Raw genomic sequence first — 24,101 nt, 5'->3', positions numbered from 1 at the left:
AATAATGACAGAGCCCCACTGGTGTGGCTCAGTGGTTGAGCATTGACCTATGAACCTGGAGGTCATGGTTCAATTCCCAGTGGGGGCACATGCCTGGGTTGCAGCTTGATCCCCATTAGGGGGCATGCAGGAGGCAGCTGATCAATGATTCTCATCATTGATGTTTCTATCTCTCTCTCTCTATCCCTTCCTCTCTAAAATCAATAAAAATATATTTTTAAAAAAAGAAAGAAAAAAAATGACAGAAAACCTCCCTAACTTGATGAAGGAAATAGACATACAAGTTCAGGAAGTACACAGAGTCCCAAACTAAAAGAACCCAAAGAGGCTCACCCAAGACACATCATAATTAAAATTTTAAGAGAGAATCTTGAAAGCAGCAAGAGAAAAGCAGTTAGACAAGGGAGCTCCCATAAAACTGTCAGCTGATTTTTCTATAGAAACTTTGTAGCCAGAAAGTAGTGGCAAGAAATATTCAAAGTGATGAAAAGCAAGGACTTACAACCAAGATTACTACCCAGCAAAGCTATCATTTAGAATAGAAGGACAGATAAAGAGCTTCTCTGACAAGCAAAAGCTAAAGGAGTTCATCATCACCAAACCTGAAATGTTAAAGGGTCTTCTGTAAGAAGAAGGGGGAAAAATAAGAATTATGAATAATAAAATGACAATAATTCATCTATTAGCAATTGACTCTAAAAAAAAAACAACACCATAAAATAAATGAGAACAGAAACAGACTTATAGATACAGAAAACATTTTGACAGTGCCAGATGAGACAGGGTTTGGGAGGATGGTCGACAAAGGAGAAGAGATTAAGAAGTACAAATTGGTAGTTACAGAATAGTCACCAGGATGTAAAGTACAGCATAGGGAATATAGTCAATAATCTATATATGTAATATAGGAATATGCAAATTGTCCGTTACAGCGCCACATCACGACCAGATCAGCAGCCTGTGTCCCCACCCTCTGCTCAGGCAGCTGCAAGGCCCAGGGAAGGATAGGATATGATAGGAGGGGATAAGAAAGGAGAGGGAGAGGAAGGCAGGCCTGCATGCAGACAGGCCGAGAGGAGAAACAGAAATACAGAAAGGGAACAAGAAAAAGATGCAGGAATGGAAAAGGGAAGGAAAAACGGGGCTGCACGCTGGAGGGGGTGGCGACTGCGGGGACGGGGGGCAGGGAGGGGAGGGCGGAGCAGGTGTGCCTGGCGAGAGGGTGGGCGCAGGCGGAACAGAGCGGGGAGCCCCACCCAGACGTGGGAGGAGGGCGGTGGCAGCCATTGGCGGGGAGGCACCCATGGGTCCAGGACGGAGTGGAGGACGGTCCGAGGCCTTCTGGGCGGAGGTGCTCCTGCTTCGTGGCAGCAGCGCCTGGGCCATGCAGGCCTCAGCCACCCTTGCTGGGCCGGGCATACCAGGTAGGAAATGGGAGCAGGACAGTGGTGGGGAGGCTGGGGGAGGGGGGCTGGAGAACACCTGGCCAGGGCTGAGCCCTGGGCTGGGGGTTAACGCCCCTCTCCCCTAATGGAAGCTTTAAGAAGGGAAGGAGGGAGGGAAGAATTTTATAAAGGAGTCAGTACAGAGCAGAGTTAAAGGAAAGAGGATGTATGAGTGAACTGTAGGAGCTATAATGAAAATCAAGTATAGTTGTGTACTGGGGACAGATTTTAAAAGTAGGAGTCAGCAAAGAAAAAAGATAAAGATAGTGAATAATTAGGCAGGTAGATAGATATTAAAACAGTGGGAGTAAGTAGAGAAGAATGTATGGGAAAAAATGACAGAAAACTTCATTTCTCTTCATTCAGAGAAAGAGGGAGGGAAGAAAAGTTTTAAAGGGGAGCCGGTAGAGCTTAAAAGAAGAATGGAAAGAAGGAAGAAATGGGGGAGGGTGCAAAGCAGGTCCAAGGGAGGAAGTGAAGAAAAAAATTAAGGTGGGAAGGAAGGAAAAGGGGAGGGAGGGCAGGGGTAAAGATAAAGGAAAGAAGGAATGTGGGGAGGGAGGGAGGGAGGGTAGGAGAAAGATGGGAAGAAGGATGATGGAACAGAAGTAGGAAATAAGGAGGAAAGAAAAGTTTATAAATGATGATTTAGTAGGAAAAAGTGTTACACAAAGGCGAAAAATTGTGTGAGGGAGAGAAGCCAATAAGGAAGTAAAATACAATTGTGCGTGAAGGGGATAAGATTAAAAGAAAAAATTAATAGGGGCAACCAGGCCGGCAGGGGAGGGCAGTTAGGGGTGACCAGGCCAGCAGGGAAGGGCAGTTAGGGGGATCAGGCCAGAAGGGCAGGGCAGTTAGGGAGAATCAGGCCGGCAGGGGAGGACAGTTAGGGGGATCAGGCAGGCAGGCAGAGTGGTTAGGGCAGGCAGGCAGGTGAGCGGTTAGGAGCCAGAGGTCTTGGACATCCCCCGAGGGCTCCCAGATTGGAGAGGGTGCAGGTCGGGCTGAGGGGACCCCCCCCCCCCCGCACGAATTTCGTGCACCAGGCCTCTAGTATTCTAATAACAATGTATGGTGTCAGATGGGTGCCAGATTTACTGGGATGACCACTTATTAAGTTATGTAATGTCTAATCTGGTGTGTACACCTGAAACTAATGTAATAAATAATGTATTTCAACTGCAATTGAAAATAAAAAATGATAAAATGTTAAAAATAAGTAAATAAATAAATAAGTAAAAGTTAACAAAAAGAATAAATGCCTACCTAAATATTAGACTATATCTTAGTAAGTATAAAATTCTTGGGTGAGATAAAACATAAACATGTGAAAGCAATTATTAATATACTGTGTTTGATATAAAATGCAAGGTTGCACTATTAAGAATCTAACATTTTGATTGGCCTTTACTTGAGTCAACTTACTTTAAGTTACAAAGTTAATGATGAGTTTAACTTGGGCAGTGGCTATAAATTTTCAAAAATCTTTTCATCAACTTATTAATTCATGTGATCAATTTAACTGGTTAACAAGGAAAGAAGGAAATCAGAAAAGATCCCAGAGAAAGAAGAAAGAGTTGGTAGAGCAGGAATTCTGAAATGTCTTTAATTGATTAGTTGTAGTTGAGCAACATCAGCATGAGCACATTAAAAATTCCAGGATGAAAGGGGGGGAGGGGTGCAGAAAGAGATTAACCAAAGAACTTACATGCAAGTATGTATAACCCATGGACATAGACAATAGTGTGATGAAGGCCTGGGAAGGGGGTAGGAGCTGGAGGGAGGCAATGGGGGAAAGTTTCTGTAATACTTTCAACAATAAAGATAAATTTAAAAAGTAACAGTAACAAAAAAAGAAAGAACGTATAAAGAAAAAAAAAATTCCAGAATGAAAATGTTTGACATTGCTAGTAATTTGACTGGCCTATTTTTGAGCAAATATTTTATTTGTTTAGTTTCTAAAATTAGTTCTACTTGGCCTTTGGGACTCCATATTGGTATTTTCCTATTTTATTTACAAGAAAAAATTGAGAACATTGATTCATTTCACTACATAATTCATTGGTTACATTTTATGTCTCCTTTCTTTTCACTTGATTATTCAGTTCTGCTGGAATATCCCCTGCTCCCTTGACTTCCAGGAAAAGCAACAGTATGCTTACAATGCATCCGTGCTGGGCTGTGAAACATGATTTTATTTTATTTATTTATTTATTTATTTATTTTTAAAAATATATTTTATTGATTTTTTACAGAGAGGAAGAGAGAGGGATAGAGAGTTAGAAACATCGATGAGAGAGAAACATCGATCAGCTGCCTCTTGCACACCCCCTACTGGGGATGTGCCCGCAACCAAGGTACATGCCCTTGACCGGAATCGAACCTGGGACCCTTGAGCCCGTAGGCCGACGCTCTATCCACTGAGCCAAACCGGTTTCGGCTGAAACATGATTTTAAATCCTACACATCATAATGTCATTTATTTTATTTTATTATTTATTTAAATATTTTTATTGACTTCAGGGAGGAAGGGAGAGGGAGAGAGATAGAAACATCAATGATGAGAGAGAATCACCAATCAGCTGCCTCCTGCACACCCCCTACTGGGGATCGAGCTTGCAACCCCAGCATGTGCCCTTGACGGGTCGAACCCGGGACCCTTCAGTCCGCAGGCGGGCGTTCTGTCCACTGAGTCAAACTGGCTACTAGGGCATCATAATGTCATTTAAATAACAGCAACCAGAAACCACGGTTGCAGTCCTCTTATTTTCGTTTCAAAGTTGTATTTTGTGATGGGGACTACATTATGTGGCGGGTGGGTGTGTGGGTTATCAACGGGTAAGGTGCTGGTCAGCTTTCCTGGAAGCTGGCTGTTTGGAGTCTACTGACCACTCGGGCTCCGCAGGAAGGCAAGACACACCTCACCCAGTACCGCTCCGCTAAAACCGTCCATTCCAGTTTGAAATGTTTTCAACTCACACACGCAACAAACGCAGGTTGCCCTGAATCTGTGCCATAATCTGTACCATTCCCCGCCCCGTTAAAAAAACAAAAGAGACTAAAACAACACGGAATCCCAAATTCACACTTCGTACGCTGGAACCTCAGGGCGGACCTCTTCACAGCTACCCAGTTACCGGGTCGCGTCCCCACCCGCTCTTCCTCCAGCCCCGCCGCCAGCCCCGCCGGCCGGAGCTCCTCGCCCCGCCCCGTTCCTCACAGCTAATGGGGTGCGCCGCGCCGCCGGTAGGAAACTGCTAGGAGCCGCCTCTCCATCACCCGAGGCTGAAGCCGGGCGTCCGCCCACCGCTCCGCCTTTTTGCTTTCCTTCCTCCCTCCGCCCCCCCCCCCCCCCCGCTCCGTGGCGCGCGCATGCGCACTCCCCCTGGGCCCTGGCCTGACGCTTAGGGGTCGATTTCCCTCTCCTTTCTCTCCCGGGTCGCGCGACCCTCCAGAGCCTTCCCCACCCCGCTGTTTTTGAGGACCCCTCTCCTAGTCGCAAAGAGGAGGTGCTGCTGCGGCCTTGGGGGCGCCAGTACCCGGATGTGGAGTCGCTGACGCCCGGAGGGGACTCCGTGGCTGGGCGGAGCGCGGCGGCGTGCGTGGGGCTGAGAGCCGGGGCCCCTGGGCTGGGGCGCTCGCCGGCCGCCGGGTGGTACCACCGCTGCCCGCGGGGAGGCGGCGGCCCGGTCCTCGGGCGCCCACCCGAAGCGAGGGGCCGGGGGAGCGAAAAGGCCGGCAGTTAAGCTTGCCCCCCGCCGCCCTCGACGACCCCCCCAATCCCCCCCGGCTAGCTTCACTCGGCTGCCCGCGCTCCCGGCCGGGGGAGAGCGCGGTTTCCTGGCGGCCGTCGCTGTAGCCCGGTCGGGAGCCGGGAGGAAGCGGAGGAGTCCCCGCCCACGGCGCCCTCCCCTCCGCCCTCCCGCCGCCGCCTCCGAGTCGCTGCGGTCCGGCGTCCAGTCTGAGCGGGGGCGCGGCGGCGGCGGCGGCGGTGGCGACGGCGACGGCTGGGGAGCGGCGGTGGGCTCGGCGGGGATCGCGCCGCCGCCCCCGAGAGTCACCCCCACGTTCCCCACGGCTCGCTGCCGCCCCCGCCGGCGCCGAGAGGCCGGCCCGGGCCCGACTCGCTCCCGGGGCCCCCGGCGGCGGCAGCGGCGGCGGCGGCGGCTGCAGCGGAGCCCACCGCTGGGGCCCCGATGAGTAACTCCCGGAATAACCGGGTGATGGTGGAAGGGGTCGGGGCGCGGGTAGTCCGCGGCCCGGACTGGAAGTGGGGGAAGCAGGACGGCGGCGAGGGCCATGTGGGCACGGTCCGGAGCTTCGAGAGCCCCGAGGAGGTGGTGGTGGTGTGGGACAACGGCACCGCCGCCAACTACCGCTGCTCGGGGGCCTACGACCTGCGCATCCTGGACAGCGCGCCCACGGGTAAGCCTCCGCCCGGCGCCGGGCCGCGCGCGGGGAAGGGGCGAGGCGGGGGGGGGGGGGGGGGGGCGTCGGGCGGCCGCCTGGGGGAAGGCCTGGGTGGAACGCCTCCCGCAGCGCCCGGCTGGAGGGAGCGGAAAGGGGCGAGGCAGAGGGGATTTTAGGTTCAGTATCTAATCAACAAAAACTTGCAGAAAAGACTCCCGCTCCCCTGCGGCGCCCCCCCCCCCCCCCCCCCCCCATCACTAAGGGAAAAGGTGAGCAACACCATCACCAGGATGCTTTCCATCCAGCCTGGAAGACACAAAGCCCGGGGAGGACAACAGGGTCTGCAGAGGCTTGTCTAACAAGCTTTGAAATCAATCAGACACCAAGTGATAACTGTCAGGAGGGAGGCTTGCCTTGCCATATGGTGCTCAGTTCACCGGTTACAATCGCCGAGGGGCCCTTGGGACCCACCTCCCCTCCTCTCCCCCCCCTCCCCCCTTGGAGTTCGGTAGCTGAATGCTGCTTGGGACCCGTGGAATGATTTTTCATCTAAATTGTTTCATTTTATATCGTTATACCAATACAGGGAAAGTAGTCTAAGCATTTCTTTTTGTTAAATACTTTTTTTTTCCAAGTGGAAAATAAGCATAGAAAACACCGATATATGTTTTTGTTAACATCTCATTTTATATGTAAGGTTCTGTCAAAGACTTATCCAATAACACAGCAATGAGTCAGTGTCCTTCTTGATTCACAAAATTTCAGGGATCTGTTTGTTATTGACTCTTGGATTTTTATATAATATAAGTTAAAGGTCTAATTTATTTTAATCAAATTCATTTTTCATATACATTTATCCTTAATAGTATTCAGTAGAAAATAGTTCAAATTTAAAATTGGATACTTTTTAGAATGCATAAATAAGCTACTTCTGACAAAGCCTAACATCCTTAAGTGGGTACCTAGTTATTGTTAGCAGCAATAAAAAGGGATATGAATACAAGCCAACTCAATTTTTGAGATTATTCATAAAATTGTGTTTCCTACTTGGCTTTTTAAACATTGAAAAAGATGTACGTGCAGTACCAAAAGGAAAGTTTCAACAGTACAAAAAAGGGCAGCCATTGTTTTCAGTTTCTTGTGTATTCTTACACAATACTCTGTTCATTGCAAGCATAAATCTATTAAATCTATTACCCTTTAAGCAAAAATAGTAATAAACTTTATTCTCTTCTGCAGTTTTGTTTCTTAATAATATGGATTGGCGATTGTGCCATGTTGGCACCTTATTCTTTCATAGCTGCATAGTATTCCAATGACTGGATGCAGTATTTTATTTAACCAGTGCTTTTTTGATGGGCATTGATATTGTTTCATGTCTTCTTATTTACAGAGATGGAGTGAATAAATCCTTGTACGTGTATCCTTGTGCATTTGTGCTAAGTATATCTGAAGTGGAATTGCATCAAAGGATACACATACTTAACATTTTGATAGATAGCGACTAATTGCCCTCTGAAGACATTTACCAATTTAAACTCCTAGCAACACTGTATGAGGCCTATACTTGTTTTTGTACATTCTTAAAATGTTTTCATGCTACCTCAAACTAAAGTTTGACCATAACTCAATAATTTGGAGGCGTCATGGGATAAGTTATTGTAGGTTTATAGGGAAATTTAAATGTCTTTCCAGGGTAAAGGTAAAGTGTAACAAATCTTGTACTACAGCGATTTGTTAAATGGATATTAATGTGTAGTATGGAGTATATCTGTCCTATAAACAGTTTCATTATCTTAAATAAAGCAGGTACTTTTCAGAGGTTAACTGTTATAAAATCTTAGTTTAATTTACAAGATTATTCCATGCATTACTCAATTTGCTGTGTGTAGCAATTCATCTTGTTCAACTGATTCTTTAACAAACAATTAAAAAAATTTTATTCAGGTTTTATTTTTATTTTTTAGAGAGAGAGGAAGGGAGAGGGGTGGAGAGATGGAAAGTTCAATGAGAGAAACATGGACTGGCTGCTTCCTGCACGCCCCCTACTGGGGATCAAGCCCAAAACCCCGGCATGTGCCCTGACTGGGAATGGAACTGGGGACCTCTTGGTTCATGTGTCGATGCTAAACCACTGAGCAACACAGTCCAGGCTCTTTTTTTTTTTTTTTAAATCCTCACCGGAGGATGTTTTCCCACTGAATTTTAGAGAGAATGGAAGGGAGGGGGAGAGACAGAGAGACAAATATCTATGTGAGACAGACACCATCGATTGGTTGCCTCCCACATGCGGCCTGACCAGGGCCAGGGATCCAGCCTGCAACTGAGGTATGAGAATAGAACCTGGGACCCTGCAGTCCTCAGGCGGATGCTCTATCCAAAGAGACAAACTGGCTAGGGCAGGCCAGGCTCTTCAGCGAACATTTTAAAAGCACTCCTAGAAGGGCAGCTAGTCTTATGAAATGCTGGAACAAATCACAAACTCTTGGCTCTGGTTTTGCCCCAGGAATATAACACCACTATCCAAGTTTTCCTTTTTTTCTTCAAAATATTTAAAAATAGATGTTTATTAGCATTATATTACATTTTGAAGATTTAATACGTATTTATTATATACCATACTTGATATTTATTTACATAATAGTTAAAGGATTAAAATTTTCATTCTGAAATAATTTCAGCCTTACAAAAAATTACAAAACTAGTAAAAAGAGTTCCTTTTGGCTTTTCAGCCATAGTCCTAAAATATTAATGTCTTATAAAGTACAATTATTGAAACCAGAAAAATAATATTGCTACAACACTACTAACTAATCTACAGACCTTATTGAGATTTTGCCAATTGTCCCACTAATGTTCTTTTTCTGCTCCAGGATCCAATCCAGGATCACACATTGCATTTAGTTGTCATTCAGTCTCTTCCAATCTGGTCCAGTTAGTCTGTCTTTGTCTTTCATGACTTTGACACTCACTAATAATTTCATAGAATATCCTTTACGTTGGGTTTGTCTAATGTTTTCTCATGATTCAATTCAGATATGTGTTTTAGGTATAAGTACCGTAGATGTGATATTTTGCCCTAAGAATTGCATTATTTCAGGAGGTACAGGCTACCCATATGTCTCATTAATGAGTGTGTTAACTTGGCTAACTCACCAGCATTTTTACCTACCATTGCAATGCCAACATGAAAAAGACAAATATAACCTTGGTATAGTTATGAAAATACTTTGACCTCATGAAGCCCCTGAAAGGGTCCTGGGGACTACCCTAGGGGTTCAAGAATCACATTTTGAAAATTACTGCCCTAGACATTGAGAATCAAGAGGCTTGTATAAGAATGTTCACAGCAATATTGCATGTAGAAGCAAAAAATTAGAACCTGGTTTGGCTCAGTGGATAAAGCCTGTGGACTGAAGGGTCCTGGGTTTGATTCCGGTCAAGGGCACCTGGCCTGGGTTGTGGGCTTGATTCCCAGTAGGGGGTGTGCAGGAGGCAGCCAATCAGTGATTCTCATCATTGATGTTTCTATATCTCTCTCTCCCTCTCCCTTCCTCTCTGAAATAAATAAAAAAAATAAATAGATTTAAAAAGCCAAAAATTGGATAAACAAACAATTTATACAGTGAAGTTCTGTATAGAAGAGAAAATTAGTATTAAGCAAATAAAGCAAGAAAGTAAAGTTTTTTGGAAAAAGAAAACCTATGATTTGTTAAAGTGCAAAACAGTACTATTTATTGTTTGGAGCAGGGTTGCTTAACTTGGCACTATTGCTGTTTTGGACTAATTAGATAATTCTTTGTTGTAGGGGGCTGTTCTGTGCATTGTAGACCAGCTTCTCTGGCCTCTACCCATAGATACAGTCATGATAACCCCACATATTTCCAGATATTACCAAATACCCCATAGGGAGCAAAATTGCCCCTGATCCTCATTGGTTAGGAATATGTATGTGTGTGGTAAAAGTCTACAAGAAAAGTAATGTACTGAATTCCAGGGAGTGGATATCTTTATGTTGGAGGAAGTGGAGTGCAGTTCACGGTAGTACCCCAGGGGCTATAACTATTTTGGTAATGTTTTATGTCTTAAACTAGGTGGTGGGCGCATAGGTGTTTGTTAAATTTTTATGCCTTTTTTGTGTGCTCGACATGTTTTATAGTTAATTTTAAAAAGTCCTACGATATTTACCCTAAGGATAATTGAGATTATCTTTGATGTTCATTCTTTGTTCCTTATTTATACCCACACTATATGAACAAAAAACTTATTACAGTATATTTGGGAATTCAGAAATGGGTAACCTTTAAAATAAAATTCTGTAAAACTTTTCTGAGAGTTAAGGATTCTGGAGTGGTTGGGTCATTGTGAATCTTTCTTGTATTCCCTTATTACATATTGGATATTTTGTGTCTGGGTTGTATGTGGGGTCTGTAATATTTTGGCATATAAGTTTTTTTTTTTCTTAGGTGACACATGATATGTTTGAATTTATGGTCTAGGAGAGTCAAACCATGAGAAGAGGAATTTAGTATATATTTGAATGATATAACTTCTATCTTATGTCCAGATATGTTTGGCTAATTTGTAGTGAGCAAGAAGATAGCACAAATATATGTATATATTATTGTTGAATTAGTTTAGAGTTAATTGTGGGAAATTGATGCACAGTTGATACTTTATCATTTAGGTACTGATTTTATAGGGTTTAGGAAGAAAATGTGTTTTTACTTAATACTTGTTTTGTGGTCACTTGACTATAGTATTATTTCCAGAGAAAGAGTAGAGAAAATGAATTTGGGTTTCCTATTAAGGTTCTCTCTACCCTCTTGGGTATGGATAACAAAAAGTTAGGGGTATAGATGATTAGGTTTACTCAAAAATAGCTTCTGGTATTGTTGGTTCAGGCTGTTTTGGGAGCAATTATTTGTACTTTTCTTCCATTCCCAGCAAAGAGTGCTTCTAACAAACTCCTCAGATGTTAGTACTCAACTGAAGATCTAAAAGTGCTCACCCTGGATAATAAATGAAATGAGTTAATATCTCCAGCTTTTCCTTTTGGAGACCCCCTATTTTTTTTTTTAATATACTTTTATTGATTTCAGAGAGGAAGGGAGAGGGAGAGAGAGATAGAAACATCATTGATGAGAGAGAATCATTGATTGGCTGCCTCCTGCATACCCCACACTGGGTATTGAGCCTGCAATCCGGACATGTGCCCTGACCAGGAATCAGTTGTGACCTCCAGGTTCATAGGTCGATGCTCAACCACTGAGCCACACCAGCCGGGCCCAGGCCCCCTATTTCTGATGTTTCCAGAACTACAGAAGGAGAAGGGAGTATTAGTAGGTAACAGAGCCTTCGGAAAACACAGGGGAAGAGGATGCCACACCTGTTAAGGATGAAATATTGTGAGATGTTTCTTACTAATGGCATCTGTAAAGAAAACTTGATTTTCCTATAGATTCTGTCTTATTTTAAAGACTTAGGTAAAATATCTTTCCTTATTTATCTCCGTCTAATAAAACAATGTTTTCAAGGATGAAAATCCACATAGTTTTAATACTCCTGTAGATTGCAGCTTGGTTGAACCTGAGGACCTCAAGAAATCAACTAGCAACTCTTCTCCAACTTTAGTAAGCCCACAGATTGCTTGGGGACATTAAAAATGCAGATTCTGATTCTGTATGAATGGGATTCAGCCAAGTAGTTCTAACAAGCTCACAGGAGATATACAGATGTTGCTAGCTCATGGATACACTTTGAATAACACCTTTTGGTGTATGGGACAATAGCTTCAACCAACTAAGCCACTCAGCCAGAGCATAAATGTAATACTACCTTAATATGTATTTCTGGTTCTGTACTTTACTGCCTTATCCCTCTGGTTGGATTAGATGTTTTATTTTTGGATGTGTTTCCAGGTAGCCACCTACTTGGGTCTCTCCTCCACCTTCTTTAATTGTGATTCCAATGCACTCTGTGCTTCTATCTATTGCCACAGGTATGCTGTGTTGTAATTTTGCACTAGATTATTAGTTTGAGGGGAAGGAAAGTGTGTTTGTGTGTTCCTTGTATCTCCATTTTGTAGCAAAGCCATGGCTCTGAATGAATTTTCTGAGAATTTTTTCAAAGAATTTTTCACTCATTTGATCTGAGGTTAGATTGATATTATCTTGAAACAGATACAAAAAGAAATGAAAAAACTTGTCTAGTCACAAAGCTGGTAAACTGTAAATGTTAGGATGAATAGTCAGTTAGTTCATTGCTTTTCCCTCTCTGTCATTCTCTCTTCCATTTATAGTATAGTAGTTCAGAAATGATCACCATTTGTACTACTTTATTTGAGGAAAAATTGATTAGGAACTTTAAATAATTTATGCTAATCTAGTATGGTTAGTTGATTAATGTAACACTGTTGTTGGACATCAGTAGTTTTTCTGTGTGTGTGTATACAATATGTAACAGGTAGTTTATTATACATAATTACACTAGCCTCCTGTTAAAAACAACATTATTACCGTGAGAGAGAGGTTTTGCTATCAAAGCAAGTAATTGAGCTGCATACAAAGCTGTCAGATTGTCTAGTTGGTCAGTCTTTACTATTATGGTATTGTATTTTTACTTTACTGGGGCTCTAAGTATTTTAAATTTTTATTGTTCCAAATAGCAGCTCAAAGTCCCAATCACCCTACACTTAAAAAAAATTTTTTTTTAAATTGATTTCAGAGAGGAAGGGAGAGGGAGAGAGAGATAGAAACATCAACAATGAGAGAGAATCATTGATTGGCTGCCTCTTGCACGCCCCCTATGAGGATCAAGTCCACAACCCAGGCATATGCTCTTGACCGGAATTGAACCTAGGACCCTTCTGTCCACTGAGCCAAACCAGCTAGGGCATCCTACACTTTTGAAGCCAAGCTGTGTTCTTGGCAGAAGCTGACATTGTTATATCTACTAAATTATCACATCCTATCCAATATTCAAATTACTGAAATCTAACCTTTTTTTGTTAAGCTTCTTTTTGTTTTATGAGAAAAATCAGCCTGTTCATACTTATGTTTGTATGTGTGATTAAGGGCAACATAGATAATTATATTATCTGGTGTGGCAGGAAATTTCCTTTATGTGGCTTTTTCCTTTATGCAATAAATGGATTAGATCAATTTAAATATAAATTTTTCTCTAGCTCTGCATTGTGAGGTTGGTCTGGGACTTTGGCACACAATATTTCTGTTGAACAACTGAATCCCTGTTGGCTTTGCCAACCTTAGGGGACTTTAGAGGAGACTGGAAGGCCTCAGGGGAAGAAGGGATTTGCTCTTTTCTTGTTTTCCTTGCTCCTCCTGTTGGTGTCATCTCATCCAGCAGCTTTTCAGAATCAGTATTTGATTCCAGTTTGCTTATTTTCAGAAATAGCCTTGATGTGTCCACTCCTCAGTGACCCCAGCACCAGCCAACTCCTCTTTAAAGCTCTGGATATTGCCCCATGGGACCCCTCCTTTAAGCCCCTTATGTTTTTTTAAAAATATGTTTTTATTGATTTTAGAGAGGGAGAGATAGAAACATCAATGATGAGAGAGAATCATCGGCTGCCTCCTGCATGCCCCACATTGGGAATTGAGCTGCAACCCCAGCATGTGCCCTGACTGGGAATGGAACCGTGACCTCCTGGTTCATAGGTTGACACTCAGCCACTGAGCCACACCAGCTGGGCTGGAACTTACTCTTAATTTTGACTCTTAGTTATGTGTCTCAAGATAGTCAACAACCTGTTGTTTTGTATCATTAAGATACACTATACAAATCTGCTTAACTAGGCCCCAGAAAGCTGCAGCAGGTCTTAATGTGCCAGAGGTGAGCATCAGTGTTAGGTCTTCATGCTCTCAAACTCCCACTCACCTGGAGTACACTTTGTGTTCCATGTGTGACATGTAATTTTTTTTTGTGTGTGTGGGGACTCACTGACTAATTAGTCAACTGACTAATTTACAGTTAGTAAAACCTAATTTCATTGTTAGATATTTTTTAGAAAAAAATAACTATAAAAATAAAAGTTTTAATGGAAGTTCACAACCCTTTATTCAGAATGCTTGGGATTGAGTTTATAAACTTTTGGATTTTAGAACCATAATATGGTATGTTTGTCTTATATTATTTAACACAACTTTGAGGTCCACAGCAGCACCTTGCTAGCATGTACATTAATATTGTTACAGTGAAACATATGAATAATTATACTAAGGTGATGAAGACTACATACTATGCATAGCATCTTGTTTGTTAGTGGTAAACCGTAAGTAAGTTTGCTGCTAACATACAAAGAAACAAGAGTTTTTAAAATTTATTTTTTTATTGATTTTTTACAGAGAGGAAGGAAGAGGGTGAGAGAGTTAGAAACATTGATGAGAGAAAAACGTCAATAAGCTGCCTCCTGAACACCCCCTACTGGGGATGTGCCCGCAACCAAGGTACATGCCCTTGACCGGAATCGAACCCGGGACTCTTGAGTCCGCAGTCCGACGCTCTGTCCACTGAGCCAAACCGGTCAGGTCAAGATTGTGGATTTATATTTTATCTTGCTTTCAGAGGACCATCTTCTGCGTCTCCTGGAAACCAGTGCTTTAAGTCAGCGATTTTCAACCTTTTTAATCTCATGGCACACACAAACTAATTACTAAGATTCTGTGGCACACCAAAAAAAAATAATATTTTTTGCGGATCTGACAAATAAGTATAATTTTGGTTCATTTACACCAGGTGGCTATTTTTGTGTTGGATGTTTTCATTTTTTAATTTGACATTCTAAGGGAAGAGAGGTCAGTGCCCTGACTAAATAGTCAGATATTGCAATGTTTTAAAAATTCTTGTGGCACACCAGTTGAAAAGTGCTGATCTAAGTCCCCAAGCAGGAGCTTATGCATTTTAAGTACCAGTAGAAAAATGGCTTTTTTAGAACATTCCTTCTCATTCTCTTAAAGCCATTTCTTTACTCGCATACTTTCATATGTCCCCACACCATTTAGCTTGCCTCTTTTACCATTATGTCTGGATTATAGCGATTGAACCATCTCTCAGGTGGAACTAGGAACACAACAATAATTTTTATCTTTGTTTGCCCCTAGATTATTTCTATGTAGAGTAAATCAGTTTTTGTAAAATAGTCTGAGACCTAAGTATCTTTAAAATGTTGTTTCTGGGAGAAAAAATGGGTTCTGAGTTCCAAACAACTGACCAAGATAAGGTGGAGTTTAAATTAGTGGAGGAGATAATGAAACATAGCAGATAGACATTCATTTTTGGCTTTGGAATACTTTTTAAAGCACATTTACTTTAGTTAGAATTAGTTTATATTTTCTAAGTACACTCGTGAGTATTTGGTTTTCTCCAGGGGTGGGTTATCCTCTTGGTGATAATTTTGTTTCTAAAAAAGCAAGAAAGGGGTGGGAACTTTTTAATATTAAAAACATAATTATTTGAATTTCGGGAGTTTTGCAGAGCTAGTGATAATAAATCATAAAAGCTTGGGGTGGTAATATTTTACATTATGGTGTCTTGCTTTCCCCTTTCCCATAGTCTCTTTTCATGGAATAGTGGATAATGCAGTCACTTAGCAGGAAAAACAAGGCATTTGTTCATTCTAGATTTTATCAGATAGGTCAATTAACTAGAGACATGGACTAACATTTACTGAGTTCCAGTCATGTGTCAGGTGCCATGCTAATTGTTTTACATACATTATCTCATTTAATCCTCCTAAAAATGTTATTTGATGGCTTTCATTTTACTGATGAGAAAACAGGCTATGAGAAATGAACTAATTTGTTCAAGATTTTACAAGTAATAAGTTGATTGTGGAGATGCAAATCCAGATTTGTCAGTCTTTTTCTTCTTCTTGCCCAGTTTATAACATTACCGTATTTTCCAGCGTATAAGACAACTGGGCGTATAGAAGATTTTCCTGGGTTAAAAAATCGTCTTAGCCCTAGCCGGTTTGGCTCACTGGATAGAGCGTCGGCCTGGGGACTGAAGGGTCCCAGGTTCGATTCCAGTCAAGGGCATGTACCTTGGTTGCAGGCACATCCCCAGTAGGGGGTGTGCAGGAGGCAGCTGATCAATGCTTCTCTCTCATCGATGTTTCTAACTATCCCTCTCCCTTCCTCTCTGTAAAAAATCAATTAAAAAAAAAAAAAGTCGTCTTATACGCCAGAAAATACGGTAGTATCTTTGAGCCTTAATTCTTCACCTATAAAATGAAGTTGGAATAGGTCAAGGTATGAACACAGGTGTTTTGCTTCTGAAATGGAATAATGAGTTTTTACCAATTAGCAGGAAAAAAAAAATCAGATATAATTCTAATTTTGTTTGACCTCATTTCCTACCCCTGTGTAACAAGTGCTAAAAAAAAAATAACAGCCGAAACCGGTTTGGCTCAGTGGATAGAGCGTCGGTCTGCGGACTGAAGGGTCCCAGGTTCGATTCCGGTCAAGGGCATGTACATTGGTTGCGGGCGCATCCCCGGTGGGGGGTGTGCAGAAGGCGGCTGGTCGATGTATCTCTCTCACCGACGTTTCTAGCTCTCTATCCCTCTCCCTTTCTCTCTGTGAAAAATCAATAAAATATATTTAAAAAAATATATTAATAAAATTGTCAATTGTATACCTAATTTGACAACTTCTTTTGTTTGGACTGCTTGAGGGCATGCTTGTAATTCTGTTATGCAAGCTTCTAATAGAGTAGTAAGAGCTACAAAATCAGATATTAGATGAGAGAATAATTTTTGTCCAATAGAAAAAGTATGAAAGAATTGTAGATTTTGGGTGAGACAACTTCAAAGTCATTTTTAAAAATACTCATAATAAGAGTTGGTTGGGAAAAAAAAAAGAGTTGGTTGGAAGTAGATGGTGTTTTATTCTACTATACTATTGAAATTAACCAAAAAAATAGATAATCTTTTCAGTGTTTAAAATGTATCTCTTCAAGATTTACTTGAACATTAGAATACGATTTAATAGCATATATTTTGAATTCAGTATGTTAAATGGGGAACGTGACCTCTAGATATGTAATTCTTTTTCAGATAAGATAAGAGCTAGGTAGAAAAAAATCCCTGGCAGAGTGAACAGCATAAGAGGCCAAGCTTTGTAATCAGACCCACCTGGGTTTGAATTTGAGCATGCCACTTACTAATGTGTGCTTCAGGCAGGTTACTTTTCTGAGCCTCAATTTCTTCCTCTATAATTGGGGATAATAATGCCTACCATTTAGTATTGTTGGGAAGGTTAAATAAAATATGTGAAGCACCAAGCTTGGTACTAATAATTAGTGGCTAGTGTTATTAATAATAACAATTCTGTTTTCATTAATTTAGTATTTCTCATGAGTAAGGCATGTGGAATATACCAACTGGTAGGTTACCAAGGCCTCATCCTTATTAGGAATTTAAGGGAAAATAAGATGCATACTCTAGTTGGTTAACCCTTTTTTAAATCTCTGTAAACATTTTGTCACGTTAATTTGGGGTTCAAATGCTGTTTAAATTAAATTAATTGATTAATTTTTTGTTAATCCTCACCTGAGTATATTTTTCCATTGATTTTTTTTAGAGAGAGTGGAAGGAAGGGCGAGAGACACAGAGAGAGAAACATTGATGTGAGAGAGACACATCAATTGGTTGCCTCCTGCATGCGCGCTGACCAGGGCCAGGGAATGAGCCTGCAACCGAGGTCTGTGCCCTTGACTGGAATCAATCCCGGGACCCTTCATTCCGAGGGTTGACGCTCTATCCACTGAGCCAAACAGGCTAGGGCTATGCTATCTATAATAATAAAAACATAATATGCTAATTAGACCAGATGTCCTTCCAGATGTCCTTCTGGACGACCTTCCAGATGAAGCTGGGGCTGCGAGGGAAGCCCGGGTCCTGGGTGCCAGAGGGAAGCCGGTGCCGGCAGCCGGGGGAAGGAAGGCCTACTATTGCATGAATTTCGTGCATTGGGCCTCTAGTGTTTTTATATATCTGTAAACAGTATGTACTGCTTTATTTGCAACATTTTGTATTGTATACTTAAAAAATTCAGCATTGCAGTTGAAGGATTCATCCATGTTGAACATTCATTTTAGGTATGCCATTGTATACCTAATACAGGTTTCCACTCTCTTTGTGAATGGACAATTATATTGCTTACTTTTGCTATAATGCAAAGTGATAATTTAGATGTTCTTGTTCCATGTCGAAGTGATTCATATAGTGAACTGCTTATAATGAGAACTTCAGTACCCTCTTTCAGTCATCTTTTCTGGCTAGAAATTAAACATTTTACTTGCATAGATCAGTGCTTTGTGAATTTGAGCTGTTTTCATTGGCTCTTTTAACTTGTGGTTATTGATCTTGACTAGCATGTTTTACTGTTCTCCTAAAATTTTCCAACAAAGAGACTTAAGCTATGTAAATTCTCTAAGTTATTGCATTTAGGCCAGATGCCATTAAAACAGAGCAGATGGTCATTTGAGTACTAGTAGAATGAGTCAAAAGCTATCATCAGGTGGTTCATTTAATGGTGGCAGATGTCTTCATAAAGCTTAGCAAAGGGAGAGAGCATTAACTCTTGATGGTAACATGGTATTATATAGGAAGGAGAAAAAGCATAATAGGTTTAGTTAGGGAATTAAGTTTTATGAAATGAAATTTTTAAGAAATAATTCTTGCCAGGGTGAAGGAGGTTTCGACTGAGAGGAAATAGTTTTAGATGAGAATAAATTGGATAAATGTAGTAACCGGAAACAAAACGCCACCAATATGAGATATCCGTCAGATTTGGGCCTTGTTTATGTAATGCCCCTTCTCCTGTTTTATGTTTTCTTTAAATATCAACTTAAAAAAATTCAGTTAGTTGCATTCTTAAAAAAGTTTTTAGTGCTCATGTTGGTAATGGAAGGAGGTGTTGCTTTGTTTACTTTTTCCAATTCTCAGCACTAGTCTCTTTTACAGCTGTTCAGTAGCTTTGTTGGTGTTTGAACTGTGGGAACCAGGATTTGGATGTGCTTTTGTGTGCATTAATGGTTTTCTTGGAGTATTCTTTAAAACCATGAATTGTAGAAGGGCCTTTTTTTTTTTTTTTAAACCAGCTATTATTGTGTATTTAAATGGTTTCTTTTAAAGAAAGCCTGCTTAAGATTATGAGCTCATGAATGTTATCATTGTGCTTTGTGGAAAATTAAGGTAGAGATGAAATATATAAATAGCTAAAAACTGGACTTTTTCTCTTTTTGGTCAGTGAGAGGTTGGGATATATTTTCCCTATGCTTTTTATCAACTAACTCTCATTTGAAGTGCTGCACAGATAGTTTAGAAAAAAAACCCCTCTAAATGCATAGGGATACTGATTGTTTAGTGCATTTTACTTTTTGTAATGACATAGAAGACCTATTTTACATCTTGTTCAGAAACTTAACCATTGTGGAGATATTTACTATTATGCTATTTGATATTATGTTTTTGGTCATAGTGTTTTCCTGTAGTAAGACAGATTAGACTCTAACTTCAGATATGTGGCAATGAGAAGTGTATCTAAATAAGGTATATATTTTCTTTTCATACACATGGAATTGCTCAATTTGTGTAAGGCTTAAAAGAAATAAAAATTTCTAAGTAACAGTTAATACCCTATTAGTAAAGTAACTATTTAAAAGTTGGTTTCTATAAATATCTGTTTAGAGTCCCTCATGTTTTTGTTTGTTTTAGCTTTTATTTTAATTATATGCTTATACTACATATTAAATACCCCTACTCACCCAGCTGCTTCCTAGAATTAATACACAGTGTAGAAAACTTGGAAAACTACAAAGAGTAATCCCATTAGTATATCTTGGGGATTATCTTTCTAGTTTTTATGTGCACATGAATTATATGTATTATGTAATTTATTTACCAAAATGGTATACTGTATTTGTTTGCAAACTGCTTTATAAAATAATAATACAGTTTATGATGTCAGTAACATTTCTTCTACAACATGGTTTAATAACTGAATTTCCTTTATGAATGACTATAGTTTACATGTAAGTAACCCCATTTAAAAATATATTTTATTGATTTCAGAGAGGAAGGGAGAGGGAGAGAGACACAGAAACATCAATGATGAGAGAGAACCATTGACCGACTGCTTCCGGCATGCCCCACACAGGGGATTGAGCACGCAACCCAGGCATGTGCCCTGGCTGGGAATCTAACCATAACCTCCTGGTTCATAGGTCGATGCTCAACCACTGAACCATGCCAGTCAGGCAATAACTCCATATTTTTTACATCAGTTATGTTAAATTTTTGTTTCTATCTACTACAAACAATTTACTATCTTTGGATACTATCTTTTGGTGCACTGGGTGACACCCAGCCCACTGTGCCACACTGGCCAGGGCTGTGTTTTCTTTTTAAAATTATGAAATTAATAATCCTATATAATAAAAGCCTAATATGCAAATCGACCGAACGGCAGAACAACTGGTGGAATGACTGGTCGCTATGATGTGCCCTGACTACCAGGGGGCAGATGCTCAGTGCAGGAACTGCCCGCAGACCCCAGGCGCCAGGCCAGCCAAGGCGAGTGCCAGCGGGAGCACCCCAATTGCCCCGCCGGTCGCCCACAGAGGGAGGTGACCGGTGGCATCGGCGGTGGGGGGCGTGGCTGGCACTGTTCCCCGATCGCCCCGCTGGTTACCTCCAAGGTGGGTGCCAGCAGGGGCCCCCTGATCGCCCTGTTGGTCACCCCACAGATCGGTCCTGATCCCCGGCCAGGCCTAGGGACTCTGCCCATGCACGAATTTCATGCACCAGGCCTCTAGTATGCTTATAATAAAACTAAACAATTCAAAAGTATATCGAACTAAAGATGAAAGTTCCTTCTCCTTCCCCATCTGTGCACCCTCAATCATTGTCAGCAATTTTGTAGTGCGCTTACAGATTTTTCTCTATTTATACACTTACGTATATGTGTGCTCACATGGGCATGCATGTGACTTCTAGGTTTTGTGCCATGCTTTGAAAAACTTTACTCAAAATTGTAAAGTATGCTGTTCAACTTTTTCCTAGTACCTTTATGATTTTCTTTTTTCATATTTAATACTTTAAAAAATGTTTTTATTGATTTTAGAGAGAGAGGAAGGGAGAGGTAGAGAGAGAGAAAGAAACATCAATGTGAAAGAGAAACATTGATTAATTGCCTCCCACCAGGGATTGAACCCGCAACCCGGTATGAGCCCTGGTTGGGAATTGAACCCATGACCTTTCAGTGCACAGGACGATGGATGTTCAACCAACTGATACACACCGGCCAGAGCTCATATTTAATTCTTTAATTTATCTTTATTTTTGGTATGTTGTACTTAAGGAACTATAATTTAACAAAGATTGTAACTTATTTTTAACTTGCTTTGTTTCAGTTATAATGGTTACATAGCGAATTACTTCAAAACTTAGTTGTGTGAAACAGTTTATATGCTCATGGCTTCCATGGGCCAGGGATTTGGATGTGGCTTCAAGGGGAATGGCTTGTTTCTGCTCCACAATGTCTAGGACCTCAGCTGGAAGTGTTATTGGAGGGGCTGGCAGAATCAGGCTTCTTAGGTATAGGGCATCCCTATACCTCTTTGTGGCCACTCCCTGTGGGCTCTCCTCTATGGCAGCTTCATAATAGCCAGACTTAGTATGACAGAGTTCCCAAGGTATGTAGGGTATGAATCCTGAGGTAAGGAGAAAGACAGACTGGACAGACAAATAGCACTTGCGTTGTCTTTTATGACCTAGCCTCTGAAGTCATATAGTGTCACATCCACCACCTTTTATTGACTAAGGCAGTTGCAAATGTCTACCCAGGTCCAGTGTCTGTCGGGGGAAATAGACCTGCTTCTTGATGGTCATGTGTTATTGTTGTCATGTTGTCAGAAGAGAACTTGGAATGGATGTAGATTGGTGTGGCCCTCTTTGGATTTTAGAATTTAATTTAAAAATACCTTTGTGTGAGCTAGAATAATTTTTTAACTTTATAAACTTTTGCTATTTGAGTTGGGAGATAATTACAGGAGTAATTACAGATTTTTTTCAAAATTAATATAAGGAATTGATTACATACTGATTTAATGCAAAATATAGCAAATTCTTAGTAACCCAGGGATGATTAGGCATGTTATGGATTGTTTGGTACTTTTTAAAATCTTTATGTGATTGCCAAAACCGGTTTGGCTCAGTGGATAGAGCGTTGGCCTGCGGACTGAAAGGTCCCAGGTTCGATTCCGGTCAAGGGCATGTACCTTGGTTGCGGGCACATCCCCGGTAGGGGGTGTGCAGGAGGCAGCTGATCAATGTTTCTCTCTCATCGATGTTTCTAACTCTCTATCCCTTCCTCTCTGTAAAAAATCAATAAAATATATTAAAAAAAAATAAAATCTTTATGTGATTAAAAAAACCCAAAAACAAATAATTTTCATTGTATTCAATTTATATACCCAATAAGGAAGAATAGATGAAAGTTGCATTCAGCCTTTTGATTTATATTCTAAAAGACTGAAGCAGGTAATACTAGTGAATGCCGGTAGCTTTGAGTTGTATAGCTATAAATCTTGGATTTTTAATTTTAATGTGCATTCTGTTTAGACTAGAGTATAATTTCTTTTGGGCCTATTGCTGATGATTTTCATGATAGAATTTTCATTCTAGCCATAGGATAGAATCCATCATTATCACTGGTGAGAAGTGGTGGTTGATCTGCTGGTATGTAGGACTATCTTGCGTGGCAGTTGTGTCCACTGTTGCTATTCTGGAGTGAAAACAGTGAAAGGAACGGAGAAGACAGGTATAGCCCCAGGGAAGCCATAAGCCTTTAGGGAAAAACCTGAGAGGATGATATAGTAAGAGAATGGCTATGGAGAAGGTAGCTAATTTGCTAAAATGAGGATAATCCACACATGAATAATTGAATATTCTCTATGTACAGTCTCTGGGAAATTGAGAAATTAAATTCTTTGGTTTCTTTGTAAGTATTGTTAAATTTTCCTAGGATATATGATGATTTTGATCACTAAATTATTTAAATGGATGATAGTACACTTAATAAATCTATATTAAGATGAAACTAAGTACAATATAATTCTTTATAAGTTAAGTTCTTTATATTTTGCTTTAAAGCCTTTCAAAATGTATTTACCTGAATTATAACACTTTAGCTTCACAGTGTCCCTTTCTGTGTTGTCATAGTCTGCTTGAGCTGCCATAACAAACTATCATTGACTGGGTGGTTTTAACAACAGGAATTTATTTTTCATAGTTGGAAGTTCAAGATCAAGGTGTTGGCAAGATCAAGGTGTTGGTTCCCTGGTGACAACTCTCTTCCTCGCTTGCAGATAGCTGCCTTCTTAGTGTGTCCTCATGTGACAGATAGAGAGAGAGAGAGAGAGAGAGAGAGGGAGAGAGAGAGACCTGTTCTCTCTTTCTCTTCTTATGAGGGCACTAATCCCATCATAGGGGCTTTACCCTCATTACCTCATTTACCTCCGAAAGGCCTCACCTCCAAACATCACATTGGGGGTAGGGCTTCAACATATGAATTTTTTGGGGAACACATTCAGTCCATTGCATATGAAAGGAAGTATTTTCTTAATTTATAGATGAGAATATTGATCCCAGAGTAGTTTAAACTGATACTGAACATTACCTAGCTCCATGGTCTGCAAACTGCGGCTCGTGAGCCACATGCGGCTCTTTGGCTCCTTGAGTGTGGCTCTTCCACAAAATACCACAGCCTGGGGGAGTCTATTTTGAAGACGTGGCATTAGAAGAAGTTTAAGTTTAAAAAATTTGGCTCACAAAAGAAATTTCAGTCGTTGTACTGTTGATATTTGGCTCTGTTGACTAATGAGTTTGCCGACCACTGACCTAGCCTAGTACATTATAGAACTAGTCTTAAGTCACATACCTTTGTTTTACCATTTAACGCAACAATTTAAATATACAGGTTAGAAATAATTTTATGTTGTTACTAGAGGCCCTGTGCACAAAATTCATGCATGGATAGAGTCCCTAGGCTTGGTCAGCAATCAGGGCCCATCTGTCGGGTGACCGGCAGCGTGATCAGGGGGCCCTCCTGGCACCCAGCTTGCTGGCCTGGTGCTATCTGCTTGCCGGCCCTGTCCCCCACCACCACTGCCTATTGCCTTCCTCTGTGGGGCGACTGGCGGGGCAATCGGTGGGCCCCC

At 41.2% G+C, this 24,101-nt stretch overlaps 1 protein-coding gene across 1 annotated transcript in view; it reads left to right on the top strand.

The window, feature by feature from the left end:
- The first annotated feature begins 4,850 nt into the window (after window positions 1-4,850).
- Window positions 4,851-24,101, top strand: part of MIB1 (MIB E3 ubiquitin protein ligase 1) — a 116,616-nt gene continuing 97,365 nt past the window's right edge. Inside the window, exon 1 of the mRNA XM_079784530.1 lies at window positions 4,851-5,870. Within this exon, the coding sequence (XP_079640656.1) occupies window positions 5,642-5,870 (229 nt within the window). The 5' untranslated portion in view covers window positions 4,851-5,641. The remainder of the gene's footprint in view (window positions 5,871-24,101) is intronic.

The sequence above is a fragment of the Cnephaeus nilssonii genome, assembly GCF_951640355.1.
Source record: "Cnephaeus nilssonii genome assembly, chromosome: 11".
NCBI lineage: Eukaryota > Metazoa > Chordata > Mammalia > Chiroptera > Vespertilionidae > Cnephaeus > Cnephaeus nilssonii.
The sequence above is the reverse complement of the archived record's forward strand: the minus strand, read 5'-3'. Positions and strand labels throughout refer to the sequence as shown.